General features: G+C 31.9%; 2 protein-coding genes across 3 annotated transcripts; one reads left to right on the top strand and one right to left on the bottom strand.

Annotated features, from left to right (window-relative positions):
- The first annotated feature begins 311 nt into the window (after positions 1–311).
- LOC112735757 (uncharacterized) lies at positions 312–2860 on the top strand. The gene is made up of 4 exons (XM_029291316.2): positions 312–386; positions 732–1007; positions 1498–2346; positions 2460–2860. Exons 2-4 carry the CDS (start codon positions 739–741, stop codon positions 2479–2481), a joined length of 1140 nt encoding a protein of 379 aa, XP_029147149.2. The 5' UTR covers positions 312–386; positions 732–738; the 3' UTR covers positions 2482–2860.
- A 9664-nt stretch (positions 2861–12524) lies between these two features.
- On the bottom strand, positions 12525–16955 carry LOC112737251 (WEB family protein At3g02930, chloroplastic). Of its 2 annotated transcripts, XM_025787057.3 has the most exons (4): positions 16348–16908; positions 15600–15810; positions 12909–15243; positions 12525–12747 (listed from the first exon to the last, which is right to left on the bottom strand). In XM_025787057.3, exons 1-3 carry the CDS (start codon positions 16365–16367, stop codon positions 12931–12933), a joined length of 2544 nt encoding a protein of 847 aa, XP_025642842.1. In that variant the 5' UTR covers positions 16368–16908; the 3' UTR covers positions 12525–12747; positions 12909–12930. The 2 variants fall into 2 exon arrangements, with proteins under 2 accessions (XP_025642842.1, XP_025642841.1); XM_025787056.3 differs by having other exon boundaries at positions 12525–15243; positions 16348–16955.
- Positions 16956–22509: the final 5554 nt, after the last annotated feature.

A 22509-nucleotide genomic window follows, 5' to 3' on the forward strand; every position in this document is an offset into this window, starting at 1 on the left:
TTCCATTTTGGTCAACTGCTCAATAAAAAAGTAATTTAGATCGTTTGCTAATTATGAATTATGAATTATCTTTCTACTCCTACCGTACCCTTTGAAAATGAAAACATTGTAAACGTTGTTAGTCTAATGAGAGTAGTGTCTTTCAGTGTCGTTATCATTCATCTACATGCACATATATTAAGAACAAAACTTGCATTGGAATTTTTCATCATAAAATTAAATTATTAATAATTATATTCAAAGTTCAAACATATACATCACCACCCTATATATATACTAACTTAGCTTGTGTCTTTGATAAATATCAAAGTTCCAACATACACTACTACTCTATTCTCTAATTACTCTATAACCTTTCTTCTCCACTTCACAACATTCTTAACAAGGTTTGGATTCTTCATTATATTCTACTTTCTTATTGTTATAAATGAATCAATGTTCTTGAGTAAATGACGAATAGGTTCTTGATTTTTTTTAAAGGTTTTCGTCTAATAAAAAATACAAAAAATGTTTTTAATTTTTTAAAATGTGAGATATTTAAGTTTTTTTAGAGGATTAATTTGTCTTTATATATTTTAGACAGAAAAAAATTTAAATATTTTATATTTTAAAAAGTTAGAAATATTTTTATATTTTCAATTAATAAAAAATTTATCTGTCTTTGAATACAAAAGTTAAGAACTTATTTATTTTTTTTTCTAATTCTTATATATACTTTTTTTTTTTGGTAGTGTGAAAATGGGGAGATCACGAAGTGGTTATGATGAGAGTGGGTTGAAGAAAGGTCCATGGACAGCGGAAGAGGATAGAATATTGGTGGATTACATAAACAAAAACGGCCATGGAAGTAATTGGCGAGCGCTTCCTAAGATTGCAGGTCTAAACAGATGTGGAAAGAGTTGCAGGCTGAGGTGGAGTAACTACCTCAGGCCTGGTATCAAGAGAGGAAAATTCTCTCAAGAAGAAGAGAAACTCATCATTAACTTACATCAACTTCTTGGCAATAAGTAATTATTAACCCTAAAATATTATTAATGATATTTTTTTGTTTTTTAATTTATTTTTTACTCTTTTGATAAAAATCTATATTTTTACCTGATAGATATAGTTTTGACACGTATTTTATAATATATTTAAATGAAAATATTCGATTTAATTGAAAAAATTTTAAAAATTGATTAATAGATCATTTCTAAATTATCTTTAATAAATAAATTTTATTAATTTATGTATACAAATTTTAAAAAATGTGAATAAAAATTATATTAATTTATGTATGTTAATTATATATTTTTTGTGTGAAAATTTTTATAAATATAAATGTAAATTATTGCTGATGAAATACTGATAAAAAATATATGTTTATTGATAATGTAATATTACTAAAAAACAAATGGATAGAATTTTTTTATTTAAATCAGATATATGACATGTATATATATATATTATTTGACTACATAAAAACAAGTCTTAAATATTTTGGTTGTGTGATTATAGGTGGTCAGCAATAGCAAGTCATCTACCAGGAAGAACTGACAATGAAATCAAGAATTTCTGGAACACTAATCTTAGAAAGAAGCTTCTACGAATGGGGTTAGATCCAGTGACTCATCGTCCAAGATTAGATCATAATCATAATAATCAACTTCAACTTCTTTCCAATCTTCAACACTTGCTTCTTGCTGCAAACATTCTCAACAATAATAACAACAACAATAATGCTCTATTAAGTACTCTTCTTATTAACTCTGATCATGCCAAACTCCAAATCCTCCAAAACATGCTTCAAATCCTTGCTACTACTACTACTACTAATAATAATAATCTTGCACTAAACTTGGAGCCACTACTTAATCATCAACAATTTGGTCCATTAACCTCATCATCATCATCATCATCAGTTCCAAATGGTTTTTATGAATCTTTAGGGTTGAATGAATCTATGCTCCAAAACCTTATTTGCAGTAATGATTCTTTCCCTTGTCAAAATCAGCCCAATTTCCAAAACTTTGAAGCTCCTCCTCATGATGATAATCAGCACAACATGAATGGTGGTAGTTGCATGATGAAGTCTGAAAATGTTAATAATAATAATAATGAGAAAGTTGTTGTTGATGGCACAAATTCTTCTTCTACTCCTACAACACCATTGAATTGTTATTCACTTCCAAATCTGGTTTCAGCCTCATCACCTGATCATGAATATTCCAACAAAGTAAATAATAATAATAATAATAATAATAATAATAATAATAATAATTCTCCAACTTCAACCAACAACTTTGAAATGTGGACAGATTTCATGTATGAGGAAGCAAGTGATGCTTATTGGAAACACATCATAGAGTAAGTAATCCTATTCTTTTTCTCTTTTTAATTAAGTTCACTTATTTTATTATAAGGTATCAAATCAACACATATACTCATTTTGTTGCTTTTTTTTCTTCTAATGTCTGCAGTCAAGAATCTAACCAGCCATAGTCAACAATCAAGGTTCATCACAACAATAATGGGATTTTGTTTTTAATTATCATTGTTGGTTGTCTCTAGCTTAGGATCAACATACTGTTTTGTGAGGATGGATTGATTGATATAAGATTTAGGACCAGACTTATAGTACAACATATGGACATTATTGTAAGAGGAATGTTAGGGGAACAACAATTTTTGTGATTTGTAGCCATCAAATAGCCATTAATGATAATTTTAATGGTGTGAGATTTCATCCAATGACTCACTTTTCTTTGCTGATTAGATATTGGCCAGAATTTAACAAAGTTGCTGGCCCTAGACTTTTCTTTATTGTAATTTTCACTTTACAAAATGCAAGCCATTATTATTGCATGTGTTTCATGTTCAATTCATGTGCATAAATTGCAGCTCTCAACTCACTCAAAAATATATAGGCAGTTCAATATATTTCTTAAATAAACTGTATATTATATAAACTTCATAATTTATCTTTGGCTAAATTACTATTTTGGGCCAAATCTTAATTAAGTTTTGGTCTTTAAAATTTTAAACATTTTATTTCTATCCCAAAAATTTTAAATAGGTTCAATGGGATCTTATAGTTAGAATTGACACTAATAGTTAATAAGTGACGTGAACGTTAATAATATTACTAATTAAGTCATATTTTTTTCATATATTAAAAAAATATAACCAAAACCTTTTTGTATGGAACACTTTTTTTTCATCAATTTTTTTTTTGTTTGTAAAACACTCCAAATCTTAACAATTAATCACTAACACTTCAAAATCAAAGGTTAGTTGATCAACTTTACTTATACACTAAAATCAAATATTATTGGCTCTTCAATATACGAATTATTTAAACTCGCTTAAATTTTTTGGGATTGAAATAGACGATCGAAAGTTTTTGAAACTGAAATAGAACATTTAAAATATTAAAAATCAAATTAAAATATTCTCAAAAGTTATTCTCAAACGTTAAAGACTAAAATAATACTTAAATCCTTTATCTTTAATTAGGGCCTAAGATTTGTGTGGTTGAAAATTATACAAGTTGGAAATATATATACTATATATCACTTGTTATTTGTTTCTTACTACCTGAAATTATTTAATTAACTATAATATAATACATAGTCAATTGTTAAGCTCCCATAATATATAATCAGGAGAGGAAAATATTACTATTAAATTGAATGAAGACTTTATTAGTAGTTGAAGAAGAAGGGGCAGCAACGATGAATTCCGAAAAAGAAGTTTCTATTTACTAATCATAATGTAAAGCAGAAAAACAAAGTCAAACTATACTCAGAACATACATGAACCAAAAACTTTACTCAAACACGCATTTGAATAATTAATTACTTTTGAGAAAAAATTCTCTTGATGAAAATGAGACTTAGAAAGCATAAATGTTATATTTAATTAAGTCAAAAGGTGAAGTTAGTATGATATGGTGTCTAGCATTTGGTAAAAAGACAAGTTTTTGGTTATCCGTTTGGTGAGACAATTACTATTGATTTTGGTCTAACAAGCAAAGAAAGACAACTCATAAGTAGCATTACTACTTCTTGAAGCAATTGAAGGAATCCAAAATACATGACATCAATTACTATTGTTTATAATAATAATAATATTATTTTGATTTAATTATTCTATCAATCTTTATAGTTTTATCGAATTTATTTTTAATTAAATTTTTATATTTTTTTAAATTAGATTCCTATACTATATTAGATGTTATAATTAAGTCTTTATTGTGATAAAAATATTGAAATTAACATAATATTCTGTTAAAATTATTAATGAGATATTTTGTTGAAATGAACAAAATATTACATTAATTCTAATATTTTTATTATGTTAAGAACTTAATTACAAAATTTAATATGATATAAAAATTCAATTAAAAAAATATAAAAATTTAATTAAAAGCTTCATAAAATTATAAAGACCGGAAAAATAATTAAATTTATTATTTTTTATATATATGAACCAAAAATTTGGTTAGAGTGAAGACTACACATCTTTTCAATGTGTAGCAAAACAAGTCTTAAAAGTTTTTTTTTTTTTTTTTTTTCATTTTGGAACTTATTAAATCACGTTTAAACACATTTAAACCCACTACAACTATATTTTACACTAAGTTTTGTTGAATTTTTTATTGACTAGAGTGTTTTTAGAAGTATCTACCTATCTAATATTCTTTCAAAAGAAAAGTTGTTTGTGTAAAAGAAAAGGGAAAAAAAAAAACGTTATCATCTTATATACTTGTATATATGTTAAATTTAATAGTCTTAATATTGTTCTTAAAACTAAACACCATTAATAAGTGAAATTTATATATGCACCATTAATTCTTAAGTTTTCCATTTTTATTTGAATGTAAATAGAAAATAAATTGATTAAATAACATAAATATAATGACCCATGAATATAAAAAAATTTAAATGTATTTTATGGTGCTAATTTTTTAACTATTTGATAGAAAAATAAAAGATGAGATCTATTTTTATTTTTCTTAATTTTTAGACAAATTAGACATCTATGTATTAACTATTAAGCACCATACAATTTTTCAAAAATTTAATGCATATAGATAGTCGGTTTGATTATATTTTCCCATCAAACATGTTTGAAAGGGTGAAGGGAGGACATGCACAAAAAGAATTGTAAAGAGAAAGCATGTAATACATAAAAGAGGATCGGATACGTAGAGAATTAACTTTAGTTAGTCAACATTAATTATTTTGAGAGTTTAAATTTATAATTTATAATTTAAAGTTAAGAATTTATAATTTTAATTATATAATTTAAGATAAATAAAATAATTTTTAAATAATTAACTAGTTGAAAAAAAACAATTTCCTAAATATTACTCTATGTAATAAATAAATAACTTAAGGAAATATAACAACTTAATTAATTTGAGTTGGTTTAGTGGTTAGTTTACTAGTTTGTTTAAATAAGTATCGGAAGTTCGAATATGCCATCTATTGACTAACGACAAAACCCTTAAGTAGAGTTCAAATCCGCGATAATTATTTATTGGCTAATCAAATTGGGGATATCATATAAAAAAAAGAAATATAACAACTTTAATAACCTTGATTGATATTTTGTTGTAGTTAATGACAAATCAGTTTAGGTTATCATGTTTTAAAAATAAAATAAAATAAAAAAAGAAAGTGTAGACTGTAGAATATTATTATAATTGAATATTTTTTTTGGTGACTGAAATAAATTAAATAAAGAAAAACAAAACAAACAAAACAAAGAACTGCCTAAATAAAGGGACAGTCCCGTTCAAGACTACTTTTAAACTCCTCCCAAGGTGAAAGAAGCTCCACATGCGAAAGTTGTAACTTCATCGCCATCTTTGCCATAGTATCTGCCACCGTGTTTGCATCTCTCATAATCAAACGAAAGTCAACCCGCCAAATCCAATGCATGATATCTCTTATTTTGAGCACCAGTGGATCAATAAACCCAAAACCATCTTGAGTAACAAGATTAAATGCTTCCACACAATCCGTCTCACAAATAACATCTCGTTGACCCACATCCCAAGCTAAGAGATATCCTCTCCAAATAGCAAACAATTCTCCTTGAAGAATACTATTACTCTCAATCATTCCCAAACACCCCCTTTGCCAGCTCCCATTACAATCTCTAATAACACAAGCAAAACCAACACTATCACCCGAACCAAAATAACTAGCATCACAATTAATCTTAAAAATACCAATAGATGGGGATTCCAAAAACTATTTAGAGTAGAGGGAAGGGACATACGTTGTAATTCAAAAATATTCCTAAGCTCTTTTTCTGAAGTTAATGCCAGACAAATCACTTTTTCCGAAGGCCAAGTTTCATGGGATTAAAGATGTCATTATTCCTTGCTCGCCATATCCACCAAAGTCCCAAAAAGAACTTGAACGGATGCTCTCTGCTATGATACAAGAACCAGTTCTTCAAATCCAAAGGATGACAAGAAATATCCAACCTATGCCAGACAAGCTGAGCTTTTGGACAATCCCAAATACAATGTAAAACCGATTTCTGGCTAGAAAGACATCTTGGACACCTATCTGATGATGACATCCCTCTTCTAAAGCGAAAACTTGCAGTAGGAAGAGCCTCCTTAAGACACAACCAAGCCAAAAACTTATGCTTTTCCGGAACAAGCTGACGCCAAAGCCAAAGCCAATTCTCCCGCTCCTTCCAACCAAACAGCTGCTTACACAACCACAAGTAACCATTGCGTGAGTCATAGACTTTAGCAGCAGACCCACTCCAATACCAACCCACTTCTGGACCTGCTTGTTCATCTGGATTGTAAGAGAGAATATTATCTTTCAGATTTTGAGATAAAGGAGAATAAAGAGTATCCAAATGCCACCTACCAACCGACCAAATATCCTGTATCCGGAGATTCGAATCAGAAATGTGAACATAATCCATCTCATTAGATAACCGTCCTTCTCTCCTCCAGCTAGAAAACCAAAAATTCTGGTTCAAATCTCCAATACACCAAGCAAACCCATCCTTCAACACTTCCCAAGCCTTGCAAAGACACCTCCAAATGGGAGAGTCCTTGTTCTTAGGATAACTAAAACAATCATATAGAGATGATCGGTATTTGGCATCCAACAATTGGACCCATAGCTTGTTTGGCTGCTGGAAAAAAGTCCAAACTAACTTCCCAAGAAGAGCAATATTTACACAATAAGGATCTCTAATCCCCAAACCTCCATATTTTTTTGGAGTAACCAGTACCTTCCAACTAACAAGATTCAATCCTCTTCCATCAACTTGTCCTTTCCAAAGAAAATTCCTCATCATAGACTCCAATTTACTAATGATTCCTTTGAGAAAAATAGAGACCTGCATCTGGTACGTGGGAATAGCAGTAGCAACAGAATTAACCAAGCAGAGCCTACCAGCCCGATTGAGTAAACTTCCTTTCCAGCTTGCTAGCCTACTCCGAATCTTATCCAGGACACCATTGAAAGCTGAACGAGTCATCCTATAATGGCTAAGGGTAACTCCAAGATACTTGCCCAAGTCCTGGACAAATCTGATAGAGGATACCCCAGTAAAAACCTCTTTCCTTGTTGCAGAGACATTCTTGGAGCAAAGCGCTTTAGACTTCTCGACATTAATCTTCATCCCAGATGCTTTGCAAAAAGTCTCTAAAACCAACATCACATTTTGCACTTGTCTCTTTGTAGCTTTACAGAATAGAAGCAAGTCATCCGCAAACATTAAGTGGGATATTCTTGGTCCCCCTCTAGAAATAGCAACCGGCTCCCACAAGTCCAAATCAACCTGATGACTAATAAAGCATGCCAATCGCTCCATACACAACACAAAAAGATAGGGGACATAGGGTCTCCTTGTCTAAGACCTCGGCTAGGAGTAAAGCCATTCAGACGACTCCCATTCCAAAGAATAGATAAGGAAGAAGCAGTGACACAATTCATAATCAAATTAAGTGTAGGAATAGAAAAACCAAAGCTTTTAAGGGTATGAGCTAAAAACCTCCAGTCAACTCTGTCATAAGCTTTCTCCAGATCAATCTTAAAGGCCAGTGTGCCTTTCTTTGATTTAGTCTTCTTCATAAAGTGGAGGACTTCTTGAGCAATGATGATGTTGTCATGAGTTCCTCGTCCCAGAATAAATCCTCCTTGAAGCGGGCCAACAATCTCCGTAAGATGAGGACGAAGCCTATTAACAAGGACCTTCGTGATGATCTTGTAAACTACATTGTAGAGACTAATCGGCCTGAAATCTTTCATAGATACCAGTGATTCAACCTTTGGAATGAAAACCAGTAAAGTCTCCAACATTCTCGGATCAAGAGGAACACCGGAGAATGCCTGCTTAACCATCTTCCAAACATCAAGACCAATGATCTCCCAAAATTCTTTGAAGAAGAAAGCTTGAAACCCATCAGGACCCAGAGCTTTAAAAGAGTTCATGTGAAAAACAGCTGCTTTGACTTCCTCCATAATAACTGGTGCCGTAAGGTTATTGCAAGCTTCCTCATTCAGAGAAGGAAGAGGCACATCACCAAGGCAACCCAAATCAACATCATCTAAATGACAGAATAAGTTTTTATAGAAAGACTCTGCTTCTTGACTCAGAACCTCTGAATCAGTTTCCCACACTCCATCTTTGAGAAAAAAGGCCATGAATCTTATTATGCTTCCTTCGCGCAAGAGTTTGAATATGAAAGAATCTTGTATTCCTATCCCCGAACCTTACCCACTGCTCTCTGGACTTTTGGAACCATAGGAGCTCTTCTTGCACTAGAGTATTATTATAATCATCAAGCAATTGTTGCTCTTTCTGACGCAAATAAATACTATCCACCACTTCCAAACGCTTTTGTAAATAATTAATCTGCTGCTCTAATTCACATTTCTTAACAAAAATGTTACCAAATACCTTCGAGTTAAACTCTAGTGAATTCTTCTGTACTTCCAAAAGCTTGCCATGAATTCCTCTATTACCAGACCACCATGACTGGTTCACAATATCCCTATACCCAGGATGAGTAGCCCAAGCAGCAACAAATCGGAAAGGTCGATTCCCTTTAGGCTGAGGACGAACTTTACAACGCACCAGAATAGGGCAATGATCAGACTGAAACCTATTTAAAACTTCTGCATAAGCCTCTGGAAAGATAGATAACCAACTACTATTTATACAGACTCGATCAAGCTTTTTTGCCACGTCAACATAATTTTTCACCCTCCTGTACCAAGAAAATCGCCTCCCACTAGTCTTCAGATCAAACAAACCACTATCCCCTAATAACGTAGCAAACATGTCGGCTCTTTGATGAGAAAATTGACAGCCCTTAGATTCATGAGAAAATTTGACTTCATTACAATCACCAAGAACAATCCAAGGTCCTTGAAAAACCATGGCTTGTGCAACAAGATAATCCCAAAAGAGAACCCTTTTATTAAATTGAGGACTGCCATAAATACCACTACACCTCCAAATTAAATTATCAAAGTGAACCTCAACAGTAACACCCTGATCAAAAGCATCAATGAACTTACAACAAACACCCTTCATAGAGGATAGAAACCAAATACCTCCCTTATGCCCCTCTGCTTCTACTATAAAAACAGAGTGATACTCCAACCTTTCCCAAAATAATTTTAAATGCTGAAAAGGAGAGTGAGTTTCAACCACAATAAAGAAAACAGGTTTAAATTTCCTAACAAGTTCCTTACAATGCACCCGGGCTAACTTATTAAAAGCACCCCTAATATTCCAAACAATCATATTTAAACTATCCATAAATAATAAGGACAGAATAAATAAGAACATAAACTCTAAACAGAATCACCAACCTCAATAGGTGGTTTGTCCTGCGGTACTAGCACACTCTGATCCTCAATAATTGTCACCTTTGGACCTCCTGACACTGCACCTGTCATGCTTCCATCTACTAAGGTTTCCTCCGTTGTGCCACCTTTTTTATCAACTAGCGAGTTCTGCAAGGAGGAAGGCCGATGACGCTTCCGTAGAGAAATTCCACGACGTGCAGGAGTTCTGCGCGATAGAGATGGCGCAATTTCATGTTTTTCACGCTTCCCCATCCTAATTCCAATTGATTTGCCTCCATCACCATGCAAATTGGGCCTTGGAACCCTTCTCGAACCAAACTTGTGCTGCTTTCCATCTTGGTCCTTCAAACCTGATGACTGGCCCATTGTGAATTTTCCCTTATGCAGCACTTGTTGCCAGTCCTCTCCATCATCCATGCATGCCTCATTAACATGACCATCAGGCACGTGAGGAGCCAATGATTCTGTAACTACATCCTTCCCTTTAACAACTCCTAATTTCTCACCCAAATTACGAGGATTCTCACCCAAATCACGAGTTTCTGATTCAGCCTCTTGTTGAATCTCATGATTGTTGTGTGGCACTAATGTCGGGACTTCATTATTTTTTTCATCACCAAAGGAATTTTCGTTTCCTTCCAAGGACTCATTCTCCATGCACAACGATTTATCAAGCCCATACCGTGCACAAGTAGCACAAATCAACTGTAAACTCTCGTACTCCACTTCATAAGTCACACCCTCCACTATAATATGTTTGATTACAGGCAACTCAAGATTAATTTGAACACAAGCTCGGGCATATTTTCCTCTTTCTGCAAGCTTAGTAGTCAAATCTACTTTCACCAGAATCCCTATTGCAGAAGCAATTCGCAGTATTGCTTGTTCCTGATAGCACCAAATTGGAAGTCGCGAGACTCGAATCCATACCAGCGTTGATCCAAAGGATTTTTTGCATGGCCTAAAATCCACATCCCATGGCTTTACTGCAACATAGTGACCGTCTATCAACCACGGGCCACCAAGAATGACTTTCTCACGATCCGCAGAAATATCAAATTTAACCAAAAAATATCCAAACCCCACATCCAACAAATCAAACCCTCCTTTGATGCGCCATACTATCCGAAGCTTATGCATGAGAGCCGTGTAGCCATAATGCTTATCCAGCACCTTGATCACGATGGCTTCCTTATAAGGTTCAGCTAGACAGCTCTTTGCCTCCTTGGTAAAACTGACACTTGGTGGACGAGAATCACCCTGCTTACCTGTCACCGTCGCGATACCATCCCCAGATAAAGACCCTATTAATGCAAAGGTCTTAGACTTTTCTGCACCAATGACTTTATCTCTAAAAGAGACCTTGGATGACTTTTCTAACCCCTCTCGAGAAGAATCCTCCTTAACACCGGATACACACCCACCCACGCTCTCCCCCTTATCTCTTCTGATGGCATGGCCATCTTCCTCACCGTGTTTCACCCTCAACCGCTCGCCCCCGCTCTCTCCTTCTCTCATTCTCCTTGAGTTATTGTAATTGAATATGGTTGTTTATTTTGTCGTTTTCACTTTGTCATATTTAAAATTTCATGCCAAAATTCTTACACTCTGCAACTACAAGGGGTGTCCTTATTCAAGGCGACAAACAAAAAGGTACAAAGCATAAAGCAGATAGATAAAGAATTAAGACCTAAAAAAAATAGAAAGAAAGAAAGGAAAAGATAGATATTCGGTGCACAACAGCACAAGTTATTTTTTTAAATAAAGAATTATATCTGCATTATTTTATTTCATTTTGGAAAATGGTCTTTAAATCCTATTAGGCCCAACAACTAAAGGCACTTCATTAGAACTTTAGATAAATTTTAAAATGCAAAATGATAATTAAAAAAATTGGAATGATTAAATCTCATAACTCATAAGTAGTTGATAGCACACCTTTTTTTACCATGTTCAAATAATACTCTTCTATAGAAGATTCTAAGTAATTTCTTAAAGATAGTATTTGTTTTTAGTTACTAGAGCTAAAATTAAAAAACTAAAATTTAGTATTATGTTTCATGACCAGAAATTAAAACTAAAATTTTAGTTTCGAAATACAAAATTTCAGTACCTCCAAAAAATGAGGATACAAATAACTAAAATTTCTGAAACAGAGACTAAAAATCTAATATTTTTTGAAGAATGCTAGGAGACTAACAACTTTTGTGATTTATAACCATCAAATAGCTATTAATGATGATTTTAATAGTGTGAGATTGGTGTAAGATTTCATCCAATGGATCACTTTTCTTTGCTGGTTACATACTGGCCAGAATTTAATAAAAGTGCTGCCCCTAGACTTTTCCATATTTTCTTTATTAACTAAAGATATTTTAGTAAATATTTTTATTTTATATTTATATTTATTTTAAACCAAATAAAATATTAAAATATAATTAAATTCTGTATATTTTATATCAAATATAATACAGAGACTTAATTAATCTCAGTCTCTCAGTTTCTGTCTTCCTTCCAAACACAGGCTTCAAAGAAACTCATTAATGTTTAGTAGAACTTCAGTGATCTTACTTAAGTTCATATTTGTTGAAAACAGGAAGAGTTCATTTGCTACACAGATGCCAAAATCTATTGGCAACTCAAATGGAGAAACAATCAAATAGTAAAGTTGAATGTAAGTGCTTCCTAAAGTGAACTTGTACATAATATGAGAATGTAATATACATATTTGATCCATGAAAGGAGGCTCAGACATTGAACTTCTATCCAGACTTTGATTTGAATTGGGATCACATAAGAATACAATTAAACTCGCCACTTCTTTCATCAAATCTAGTAAGGAGGGCAAGGTGCAAAGTAGAGGGAGAGAAAAAAAAAAGTCTCATCAATCACATACATTTTCCTGCTAACATGGAGAACCACAATCAAAATGAGAGGGAAAAAAGGTAAAGAAAAGAAGAAAATCCTAAACAATATTACACATCATTCCTTTAGAAATCTAATTTGTGGGAGAAAAAAAAATCATAAGCAAACACATGCAAACCAATTGAATGTTCAATATACCTCCCAAAGTTGCAACATTGTTCTATTTCTGGTTGCTTGAACCCTTTTTCTTGAGCAGGCTTCCAAACTTGCCAAGCAAGGGCTTCTTCTTTTTCTTCAACTGTTGTTGCTGCTTGGAAGGAGAGGTCGCGCCATCGTCATTGTTCTCGGCTATGGATGAACCGTTTATGTTATCAAAGCTCTCGCCACCTTCTGCCTTGGAATCGGCTTCCTCTTCAAAGGACTCGGGCTCTGGATCCCTCTCTGGCGACAACTCCTTTTTCTCTATCTTGCAGCTCTCCCACATTTTATGTTCAACTTCTACTGAATTATCATTTTCCTTACTAGCATCATCTTCCTTCAGTTTTCCATTCCCATTCTCATGTTTGGGAGATTCTATCTTTTCAGCCTTATCATTCACAGGAATAGTCTCTCCTTGAAAGCCTTGTTTGAGCACTTCTTGATTTGCTGAATCTTCTACCTTCAATACATCTTCTCCTCCATGCCCATTCTCTTCGGAAAATTCAACCACCTTAGGAAGCAAATCATAATCCTTCTCACTGTCTGTGAGATCCCCGTTTTCCTGAGTGTGGTTTCTGGCTGTTATTTCTTCCAGTAGCTTAGATAACTCCTCCACCTTCTTAATAGATTCAGCTTCCTTAGTGCGGAGTTCATCATTTTCTTGAATAATACTCTGCAATTCATTTTCTTTATCCAATAAATTCTCCTTCAATTTCACGTTCTCGGCCGTTGCTTCTTTAAGAGCTTCCTGCAAGTTAATTGCCTCAGCCTCAACTTCCTTCAGATTTTCCTTCAACTGAGCTTCTTCCTCCCTGCTGGCACTAGCTTCATCCTCGGTATCTTTGAGCAAGAGAGCCAATCTATTTATTTCTTTTCCCAAGGACGAATTCTCTTCTTCGGTTTTCTTTAAGCAGCCGACTAGTTGATGTTCTCTCTCTTCCCACTCGGCTCTGGAGTTCTCAAAGTCATTCTTAGAATTTTCGACATTACAAGTAAGAACATCAATCTCACGCCGTGCATCATCAAGCATGGATTCATATTTTTCATTGGTAGCTTTTAAAACTGACTTTAAATCTTCAAGCTGGGTCTCGTAATTTTCATGTTCGGCTTGGCTGCTCAATAGCTTCTCTTTGGCTTCTCTAGCCTCTGCAGATACTTCATGTAATGCAGAAGTTAAGCTTTCCATTGCCTTTTTGCACTTTTCTTCCTCATCCCTAGAATTCTCCAAATCATTGATAAGTTGATTTTTCTCTTCAAGTAGGGTCTGCACGCTAGCAGCTGCAAGCTTTTCATTGTTCAAAGCCTGAATCTTCTCTTCCTTAACTGTCTCAAGTTCGGATTTGAGAGCTTCAACCTTGTGTGTCATTTCAAGACTTTCTTCCTTGGCCACATTAATCCGATGCTCTGAATCCTCAAGATCTGCCTTTTGTCTCCCAACAGTCATTTCTAACAATCCTACCTTCTCTTTAAGAGCCGCAACTTCAGATTCTGCTTCATGCAACAAATCATTGCTTCCTTCTAGCTGTTTCATGACATTTTCCAAAGATTCTGATGCAGATTTTTCCAACTTATTTGCTTCTTGAACCCTCATCTCTAGTTCCTCAACCTTCTTCGTCCACTCCTCCAACACACTATGAGCATATGATTCAGCCATCCTTGCGGCCTCAAGCTCCACATTGAGCTGTTCGATAGTAGTTTCTTTCTCTGCCAACTTCTCATCATAATCCTCGGCCTTTGCAAGTTCTTGCTTAAGAGCTTCTACCTCTGCTTTCAGCTTCAATATAGTATTACTCTCACTGGCCTCTGTTTCCTGTTTCAAATCAAGTAATGCCTTCAACCGAGTCAGTTCAGCTGAAAGAATCTCTGCCTTCTCAGCATGAATCTCAGCAATCTTAGTTGCATCATCAGCATGGTTCAGTGCCTGGTTCTTTGCATCACAAGTCATGGCGAGTTCTTGCTTAACACGCTGGAGCTCCTCGGTGGTGGAGAGAAGAGCAGCAACATCCAAAGCATGCTGGCTCTTTACATTTTCAATCTCTTTCTGCCATTCTTCTTCCTTCTTCTGGGCAGATTCAATTCCAGCCTGCTCCAATTCAACAGCTCGGAACTTCTCAATCTCAGATTCCTCCTCAGCCCGCTTTTGAGCCACCAATGCTTCCCTGAGTTTCTCATTTGCTTCCTCGGCTAATCTCTGTGCTTCTTTCAACTCATTAATTACTTTAAGCTTCTCTTTCTCAGCGTGAATGAGCTGCTCCTTCGCTTTCTTTAGATCCTCCTGAACAAGATTCAACTGGTTCTGCAATTCTGAACCCTTTGTAGCTCTTGTTGGTTGTTTCTGAAAAACACGGGAAAATACAATCGGAGATCAGACTACATACATATATGTATAACCTTCAACGGAAAGCACAATTAAATAAAGTAGTTTGCCAAATCAACTATGAAGAATAATGAAAGAAACATCTCTGGCAGTTTCCTAAAATATGCTAGACATCTCAGAATCACAGTTAAAAAGTCATGCATTATCTAGAATTTCAATTCTCATACAAAAATGTCGAATAATTAGCACTAATTGGAAGACTATAATATTCTTAAACATCTCAAACGGTTCCTTGTTACACTAGTTAAAAGACTTGGTCACTTAGTCACAATCTGAAAGAGAGATAGGATACTTAAATGCATTCTACAACTTACATCAGGTGGGTTGGAGGCAGGCTTTGGTGATTTCCGATCAGGAGTAGCAGCAGGCTTTGAATTCACAGATCGCGGCGATCGTTCAATGGAATGGCGCAGATTTTGCAAGGGTGATGGCGATTCGGATTCCGATTTGGACACTCCTCTGCTAAGTTTGCTGCCTCTTGGAGTTGCTAGTGATGTTTTGTTGGGAGTTTCAGACAAATTGGATCTACCATAAGAAAGAATTGTAATGCCAATAACAGATCAACAATTCATTTTACAAAACAGAACATGACAACATAAGAAACAAAAAGACACAAAATGGCATAGTTATATACACTCCAATTAATGGATCTAAACAAAAAAGGAAAGTGACCCTAATCCAAAATTCAGCATCCAGAATCATTGGCAAGCCAAAAATAAATGAGAATCGGAGTGAAAATGACAGTGATATAACAATCAGTTAATGCAAAAGGCCCTAAGCTAACATGAACACAGAAAAATCAAGCTGAAACTGTAATCAAACATGAGAAAAAGAAGAAACTGAGAAACATAATACAACTTACAAAAAAGTTACAAAATTTAGGTAAAAAATCCACAATAGCACATCAGAACTACTGGATCAAATCCTATAAAGCAGAACCCAACCATCCAAACAGATCAACAAAGAAAAAGAAAGGAACCAAATTTCAGATCTTCACATGAAACTCATAGAAGCATAATCACAAACACCAAGCAAGCATGCTTCAAATGCTTCTGCACTTACTTAGTAGCTTTTGAAGCCATGGTTGGGGGTGGTGGAGGAAGTAGTCCCAACAAGAACAAAAGTAGAAAAGTTGAAAACTTTGGAGAAAAGGGTCAGTGACTGCACTGAGAATGCTAGAGTTCTGACATTGCAAGAGGAAGAAACAGAGAAACTGAACAAGGAATTTTTTTCCTTTTTTTGGGGGGATCAGAGAGAGTTTGAAGTTAAGTGAAATGATTTTGTTGCTGCTGCTGGAAATTATTGGAATGAGAAAGAAAGAAAGAAGACGATTATGATGATGGGGTTTGAATTCAGAGAGAGAGAGAGCAGAAAAAAGTTAATAATTTGAGGCGGTTTTCTTTGTCTCCAGAGTGGCCACACACAGAGCAATGGTGTCTCTGTCTTTTTCTCATTCTTCAATATCTCTCTCTCAACCGTTTTTTTTTTTGTTGAGTGGTGGGTATATTTTGAGGTGCAATAAGATGAATCATGAATTGTGAATTGACAAAAGTAACCCTAATTATGTGTGGATTCTTCTCTTTTTCCTTTATCCCAATCTGTCAAAAAAGCAACTGACTAACTGAGTAACTTTTTCAGAAGCAAAGCTAAGAAAGGACCTGTTAGTGGGTGACTCTCTCTGTGTAACAATTTTCTATTATAAGCCATGCATTGGGTAATTTATTTATTTTAATATTTCTTTTTACATTTAACATTCTCATATAGTTTATTAGTTGTGGATAATTTACATAGATAAATTAAACGAAAAAAAATTATACAGATATCTTAAATTAAATTTAATTACATATATATTTCGTTTGATTTTTTATATGAATTGAATTAAATAAATTTGATTTATAATTTTTTTATATAAATTAAATTAAATTGATTCGATTTATTATTAGTACAATATATATACACAGTAAATTAAATAAATTTAATTTGATTTATATTTAAAAAATATAAATTAAATTTATTTAATTCAATTTATATAAAAAAACAAAATATGCATATAACTAAATTCAATTTAAAATATCTGTGTAATTTTTTTTCATTTAATTTATTTTTATATGATTATTAATAATTTTCTTTTTTTTATTATTTATCTATCTTTAATTTTTTATCTCTCTTTTTCTTTATTTTTTAAATTTAATAAAATAAAATCACTGAATTGAATAAGAATTTTTAACTCCACAAAATATATAAAATGTCTCAATTATTAATCACCATAAGCATAATTCAGTCTATTATGGATCGGAAATTTTGCCACATACATCACATATGCATGGTCAAAAAAATAATAATTTAAGTTCTCCATTTTTAAATATAGTGATGCCTTAACTAACTAAAACATTTTATATATCAAATCAAATCCTTTCCACCTTCCCATAATTTTCCTGGTTTATTATTAAAATGATTATGGTAGTCATCACTGGATTTCCTGTTGAATAACTAAAACAACTAGCTGATTTGTGTGATATTAAACAGTTTAATAAACGAATTTAATTTAATTAGTTTAAATTACTCCAAGTGGAGCTTATATATCAACTTTGGTATGGTGGGAAGCTGACTAGTAACCAACACTTCAATTCCTTTATCTTATGGCAAAATTGATTGCAAATAGTATGATTACTACGCTATAAATCATTAGGTAGAATTTGAATGTGAATCTATATATATATATATATATATATATATATATATATATATATATATGGACAGCATAACAAATATATAATATATTTTGATTGTGAGTGTTAACCTTTGTTATAAATTTGAATGTGTGTTTTAACCGTTTAATTTTAATTAGTATCATTCATTATTCTTTTCTAAGTTATCTCAAAGTCAAAAGCATTTGATGACTATAAAACGGTCTTGAAGTCAAAATCAATGTGTTGGAGTTGAAGTTAATTTTATCATCAAGTTAAGTAAATAATGTCTTACTTTAATTTGATATAATCAAGTATATGTGTTGAAAACTTGAAATTAATTATTATCCTTTACTACAAGTGTCGATCCGTTTAGACACGATTGACATTTTCATATATATTTTTTACGGGAATTTTATTTTATTTTATTTAAATGAGATGTATCAAGTACAAACATATTAACATGTACTTGCTAGTTGCTATATTATTAATGACAGTAATTATGCATTTTTCCTATTACGTTCGAATTATTACTATACTATATAATCTATAATCTGATATGTCGTTGACTTTTGACTCAAAGTTAATTTGTATCAATTTGACAATGAGTATAGGGACCCTAAAATAGTCATAAAACAAAATACAGACCCTAAAATTAAATATACTCATTTATGAGTATATATATATATATAGGAGAGGATGTGTAGACTTTTAATCTATATATTCATTTAATGATTAAGCTAATTATTGAAAATAATTGAGATTGTACATTAGTTGTTTCGTTCTTTTTTTTTTTTCCTGAAATTAGCAGAATACTCAATAATTATAACTTGGAATTACTACTACTACTACTACTACTACTACTACTACTATTATTATTATTATTATTATTATTATTATTATTATTATTATTATTTCTTTCAAAGTAGCATGTACTTAGATACGTATAGAAAATAATGTCTATACTTATGTTTAAAAAAAAAAAAAAAGATACATTTTCCTTCAAATTGTAAGAATGAGTTTTTAGGTACAAGCAAGAAATAGTTGGGAACAGAAATATCAAGCCCTTCAATTTGATCTTATTTATTTGTTGAACGTGCACATGCATGTACATGTATGTATGTATTAATACATAATCACAATTTCCATGTGACACAAAAGTTTATTGTCACAAGTTGAGTTCTTTTGCTTTTTTTTTTTAAAAAAAAATATATCTAATTAAAGTAGAATTACAGAAGAGCCAATATTAGTTATTTGACTTATTTCATAATCAAACTAACTTAGATTGGTCGAATGGTTAGCTCAATCATCCACTTAAGCAAGTGTCGGTGGTTTGAATTCTGCTTTGTACATGCAGCAATCAATTGGCCAACAGTAGACTCTTAAATAAAATTTCGACCCACGACGGATTAGTCCTTGACCTGTCGGGTTGGAAAATACTGTGGGAACCAAAAAAGGTTATTTCATAACCTAATTAATATTCTCTAATCAGGAAAAGATGACATATGTATTTCAATATTTGCTGAAAATGTTGGTAATTGGTTTCTATTTTCTAGACATGAACAAATTAAGCGAGTGAGTTTGTCTCAAGTAACAATCCAATTCAAAAACATATATAAATTTGTGAAGCTGCTCTTAATAAGCATAGTTTAGTTCGTTCAATGTCTTGCCACAATTGCACAAACAAATTACAGTCTAATAAACATACTCTTTCTAGATATAATCATTTTATGGATCATTATACTGATAACATCCTCTAAGTAGGTAGTTAGAAACATATGAGTTATGAGAGGTTAATGTCATATTTATAAATAATAAAAAACGGTCTCACCAGGACGGATTTAGAAATATTATTCTGGAGGGACCAATAACATATAATATTAAAAAATTATACAAAAAATTATATAATGTAAAATGTATTACAAAAATAATTCGATAGAGAATATATTTTAAAGTACAAAAAATATGTATGTACTTTTTATTAACGAAGTGGTAGATTTTTCGTATCATAAAATTTATCGATAATAGAATCTGTATCAAATTTTTCAGCAATTTTCTTTTCAATATAATTAAAAGACAATTAGCAAAAAATTAACCTTTCATTTTATTTATGAGTTATTCTTCACAATATTCATCGCTGAAAAAGATCTCTTAGTTGTAATAGTTGAAACAGAGAGAATTAATAACAAATGAATCAAGAAGGATGCTTACAAGAAGAAAAAAAATCGACTTTATGGGATTTGAAAATTTTTATTTAATTAAAAAATATTAGTAATAATATCTTTTTAGATTTTTTTAATATTGTTACTTACTTTTTTAGATATTAAAAATCATTAATAATTAGATTAGGCTGGACTTTTATTTATATTAGACTAAATACTAAATAATTTTTTAAAAAAAATTAAATCATACTTAATAACTTATTACTACTAATCTTTTTTTTTAAAAGTTGAGGGGCCGAGGCCTCCAATCGTCCCGTATGTCCGTCCCTGGTGTCACATTTGATAAAATATAAAACTAACAAATTTTATACGAATTAATTTTAAAATATTTTTTTTTTCCTTTGGAACTCTGCTAATTTACTTTTATATACATCCATCATCCAACTTTAGAATTCTGTCAAATTATTATTATTATTATTATTATTATTATTATTATTATTATTATTATTATTATTATTATTATTATCTACAAACATTTAAAAAAATATATAAAGGCATCTAATTTGGTTCCATTGAAAATTAAATATGATAAAATGGCAGGATCTAGTAACAAACCTATATAAAAACAAGACACCTAAAAAAACACTATATAAAAACAGTTCCCCATTTTCTATCATTAATTATTTCTCATGGCAATAATAAGCTCAACAACCTGAGTTGTTCAGATTTATATGTTTTCTAAAACAACACATGATTTAGTAATGCAAATAGTACTAATGTCAAAATGGATAATCGATATTAGGTTAGGTTAGAAGTCATTGTTTACAAAACCATGCACATGACCACACACATGTGATGCCCCAAAAACCAATAATGCTTATTTGCATTATGTAGTAACTTCTCATCATCTCTTCCCTGCTACCAACTTGACCTCATAAAAAATAAGACCAATAAAAAGCATATGCAATTTATTATCATAAAAAAGATACCTAGACATAAGTGTGAAAATTACAAGACCTTACATTAATGTTATAAATTAGGATAGTAAATCTAGTAACACGTCATTTATATGCACAAATATATGGTTGTGCAAGCAAGGTAGTTTTATACAACTGGCATGCACATGGGATCAAAATTAAAATTAAAATTAAAAAGAGCTGAAAATAGTGAGATTTTCAGATTCAGATTTGAGGAAAGGACAGATGGTGCACAAGTAAACAATAAACATAATTCTGAGATGGGAAGCATGTTGTGTTGCATTATTTTGTTTCAGATTTTGATGAGCCTCTCTTATCTTCTTGAAACTCTTTTCAACAATCCTAAATTAATATTCCCTCCTTTTTTTAATTTCTTTTTTCTTTTGCAGCAGTTTCTTCATTAACAAGCTGCCAAAAGATTTTACCACATCCATTCCACATGTCAAACCTTCTTGTTATATTCCTTTTGCTTATATCAATCAAACACCTACTTGGATTTTTGTACATTCTTTCACTTCTTGATTTTCTTCTATTATTTATTTTTTCAATGTTGTTTTGGATAAACTTAGCCGATCAAATTTTCATGTTAAATGTGGGACCATAACAGCTAAGGTGTAACAATGACATTTTTTCTTTCCAATTTGACTGTGAAACTACTTTAATATAAAAACATTGATATTCGGCTATTCATTTGAGATTGAGTAAATTTGAACCAAACATTCTGATTTAAGTAACACTTCAAGTTTTTTTTTTTTTAATTAATCAAGAAAATCTTGCTGATGACTGACTTGTATATGTATGTAAATGTTACTCAGGTCGTTAGCTTTTTAAACAAATACAAACTATACACAAATTTTGTATTGTAAAATAATTAGAACTTAAACGTAAATGATAGATGCATGAATTCTCAAAGAAACGATCTTATGAATACAGATATTAATATTAAATTTGAAATGCTAATCTTGTTTCTACTGGAGTGTGTTTATAACATACATAAAAGAATCACATTGATGCTATTTAAAATTTCAATATATGGAGAAAGTAAAACAAGTACTAATTTTGTATACTAATTTATTTTTGGGAAAATATTTCTTTAATCATATGATCTATGATCATAATCCTATGAGAAACATTATGGGAATATATTAAGTGTGGAAAACTCTACCTACTCAAATTTAATCTACCATTAGATGACGTGTGAATATATGTTCTAACGATATTATTTATCCCAAAAATTTAAATGAATAAAAAAATATATATAAATGATTATATTTCTAACGCGTCCCCTCAAATAAGAATCTCTTTTGAGAATGCTGAAATTCTTTCATTCGAGGTAAACGAGAATCGAACTCTAGACTTTTTGTTCATAAAAACTATGATACCATGCTATGAAACTAC

The sequence above is a fragment of the Arachis hypogaea genome, chromosome 13 (genome assembly GCF_003086295.3).
Source record: "Arachis hypogaea cultivar Tifrunner chromosome 13, arahy.Tifrunner.gnm2.J5K5, whole genome shotgun sequence".
In the NCBI taxonomy this organism is placed as follows: domain Eukaryota; kingdom Viridiplantae; phylum Streptophyta; class Magnoliopsida; order Fabales; family Fabaceae; genus Arachis; species Arachis hypogaea.

What these genes read in the sequence shown, in the direction of transcription:
- LOC112737251 (XM_025787056.3), bottom strand. Translation starts at nt 16,367, where the DNA reads ATGGCTTCAAAAGCTACTAA. An exon ending in ATGGCTTCAAAAGCTACTAA is followed by an intron (nt 15,811 to 16,347) that starts GTAAGTGCAGAA and finishes TTCTTATGGTAG; the next exon opens with ATCCAATTTGTCTGAAACTC. An exon ending in CTGCCTCCAACCCACCTGAT is followed by an intron (nt 15,244 to 15,599) that starts GTAAGTTGTAGA and finishes CGTGTTTTTCAG; the next exon opens with AAACAACCAACAAGAGCTAC.
- LOC112735757 (XM_029291316.2), top strand. Translation starts at nt 739, where the DNA reads ATGGGGAGATCACGAAGTGGTTATGATGAGAGTGGGTTGAAGAAAGGT. An exon ending in CATCAACTTCTTGGCAATAA is followed by an intron (nt 1,008 to 1,497) that starts GTAATTATTAAC and finishes GTGTGATTATAG; the next exon opens with GTGGTCAGCAATAGCAAGTC. An exon ending in TATTGGAAACACATCATAGA is followed by an intron (nt 2,347 to 2,459) that starts GTAAGTAATCCT and finishes TAATGTCTGCAG; the next exon opens with TCAAGAATCTAACCAGCCAT.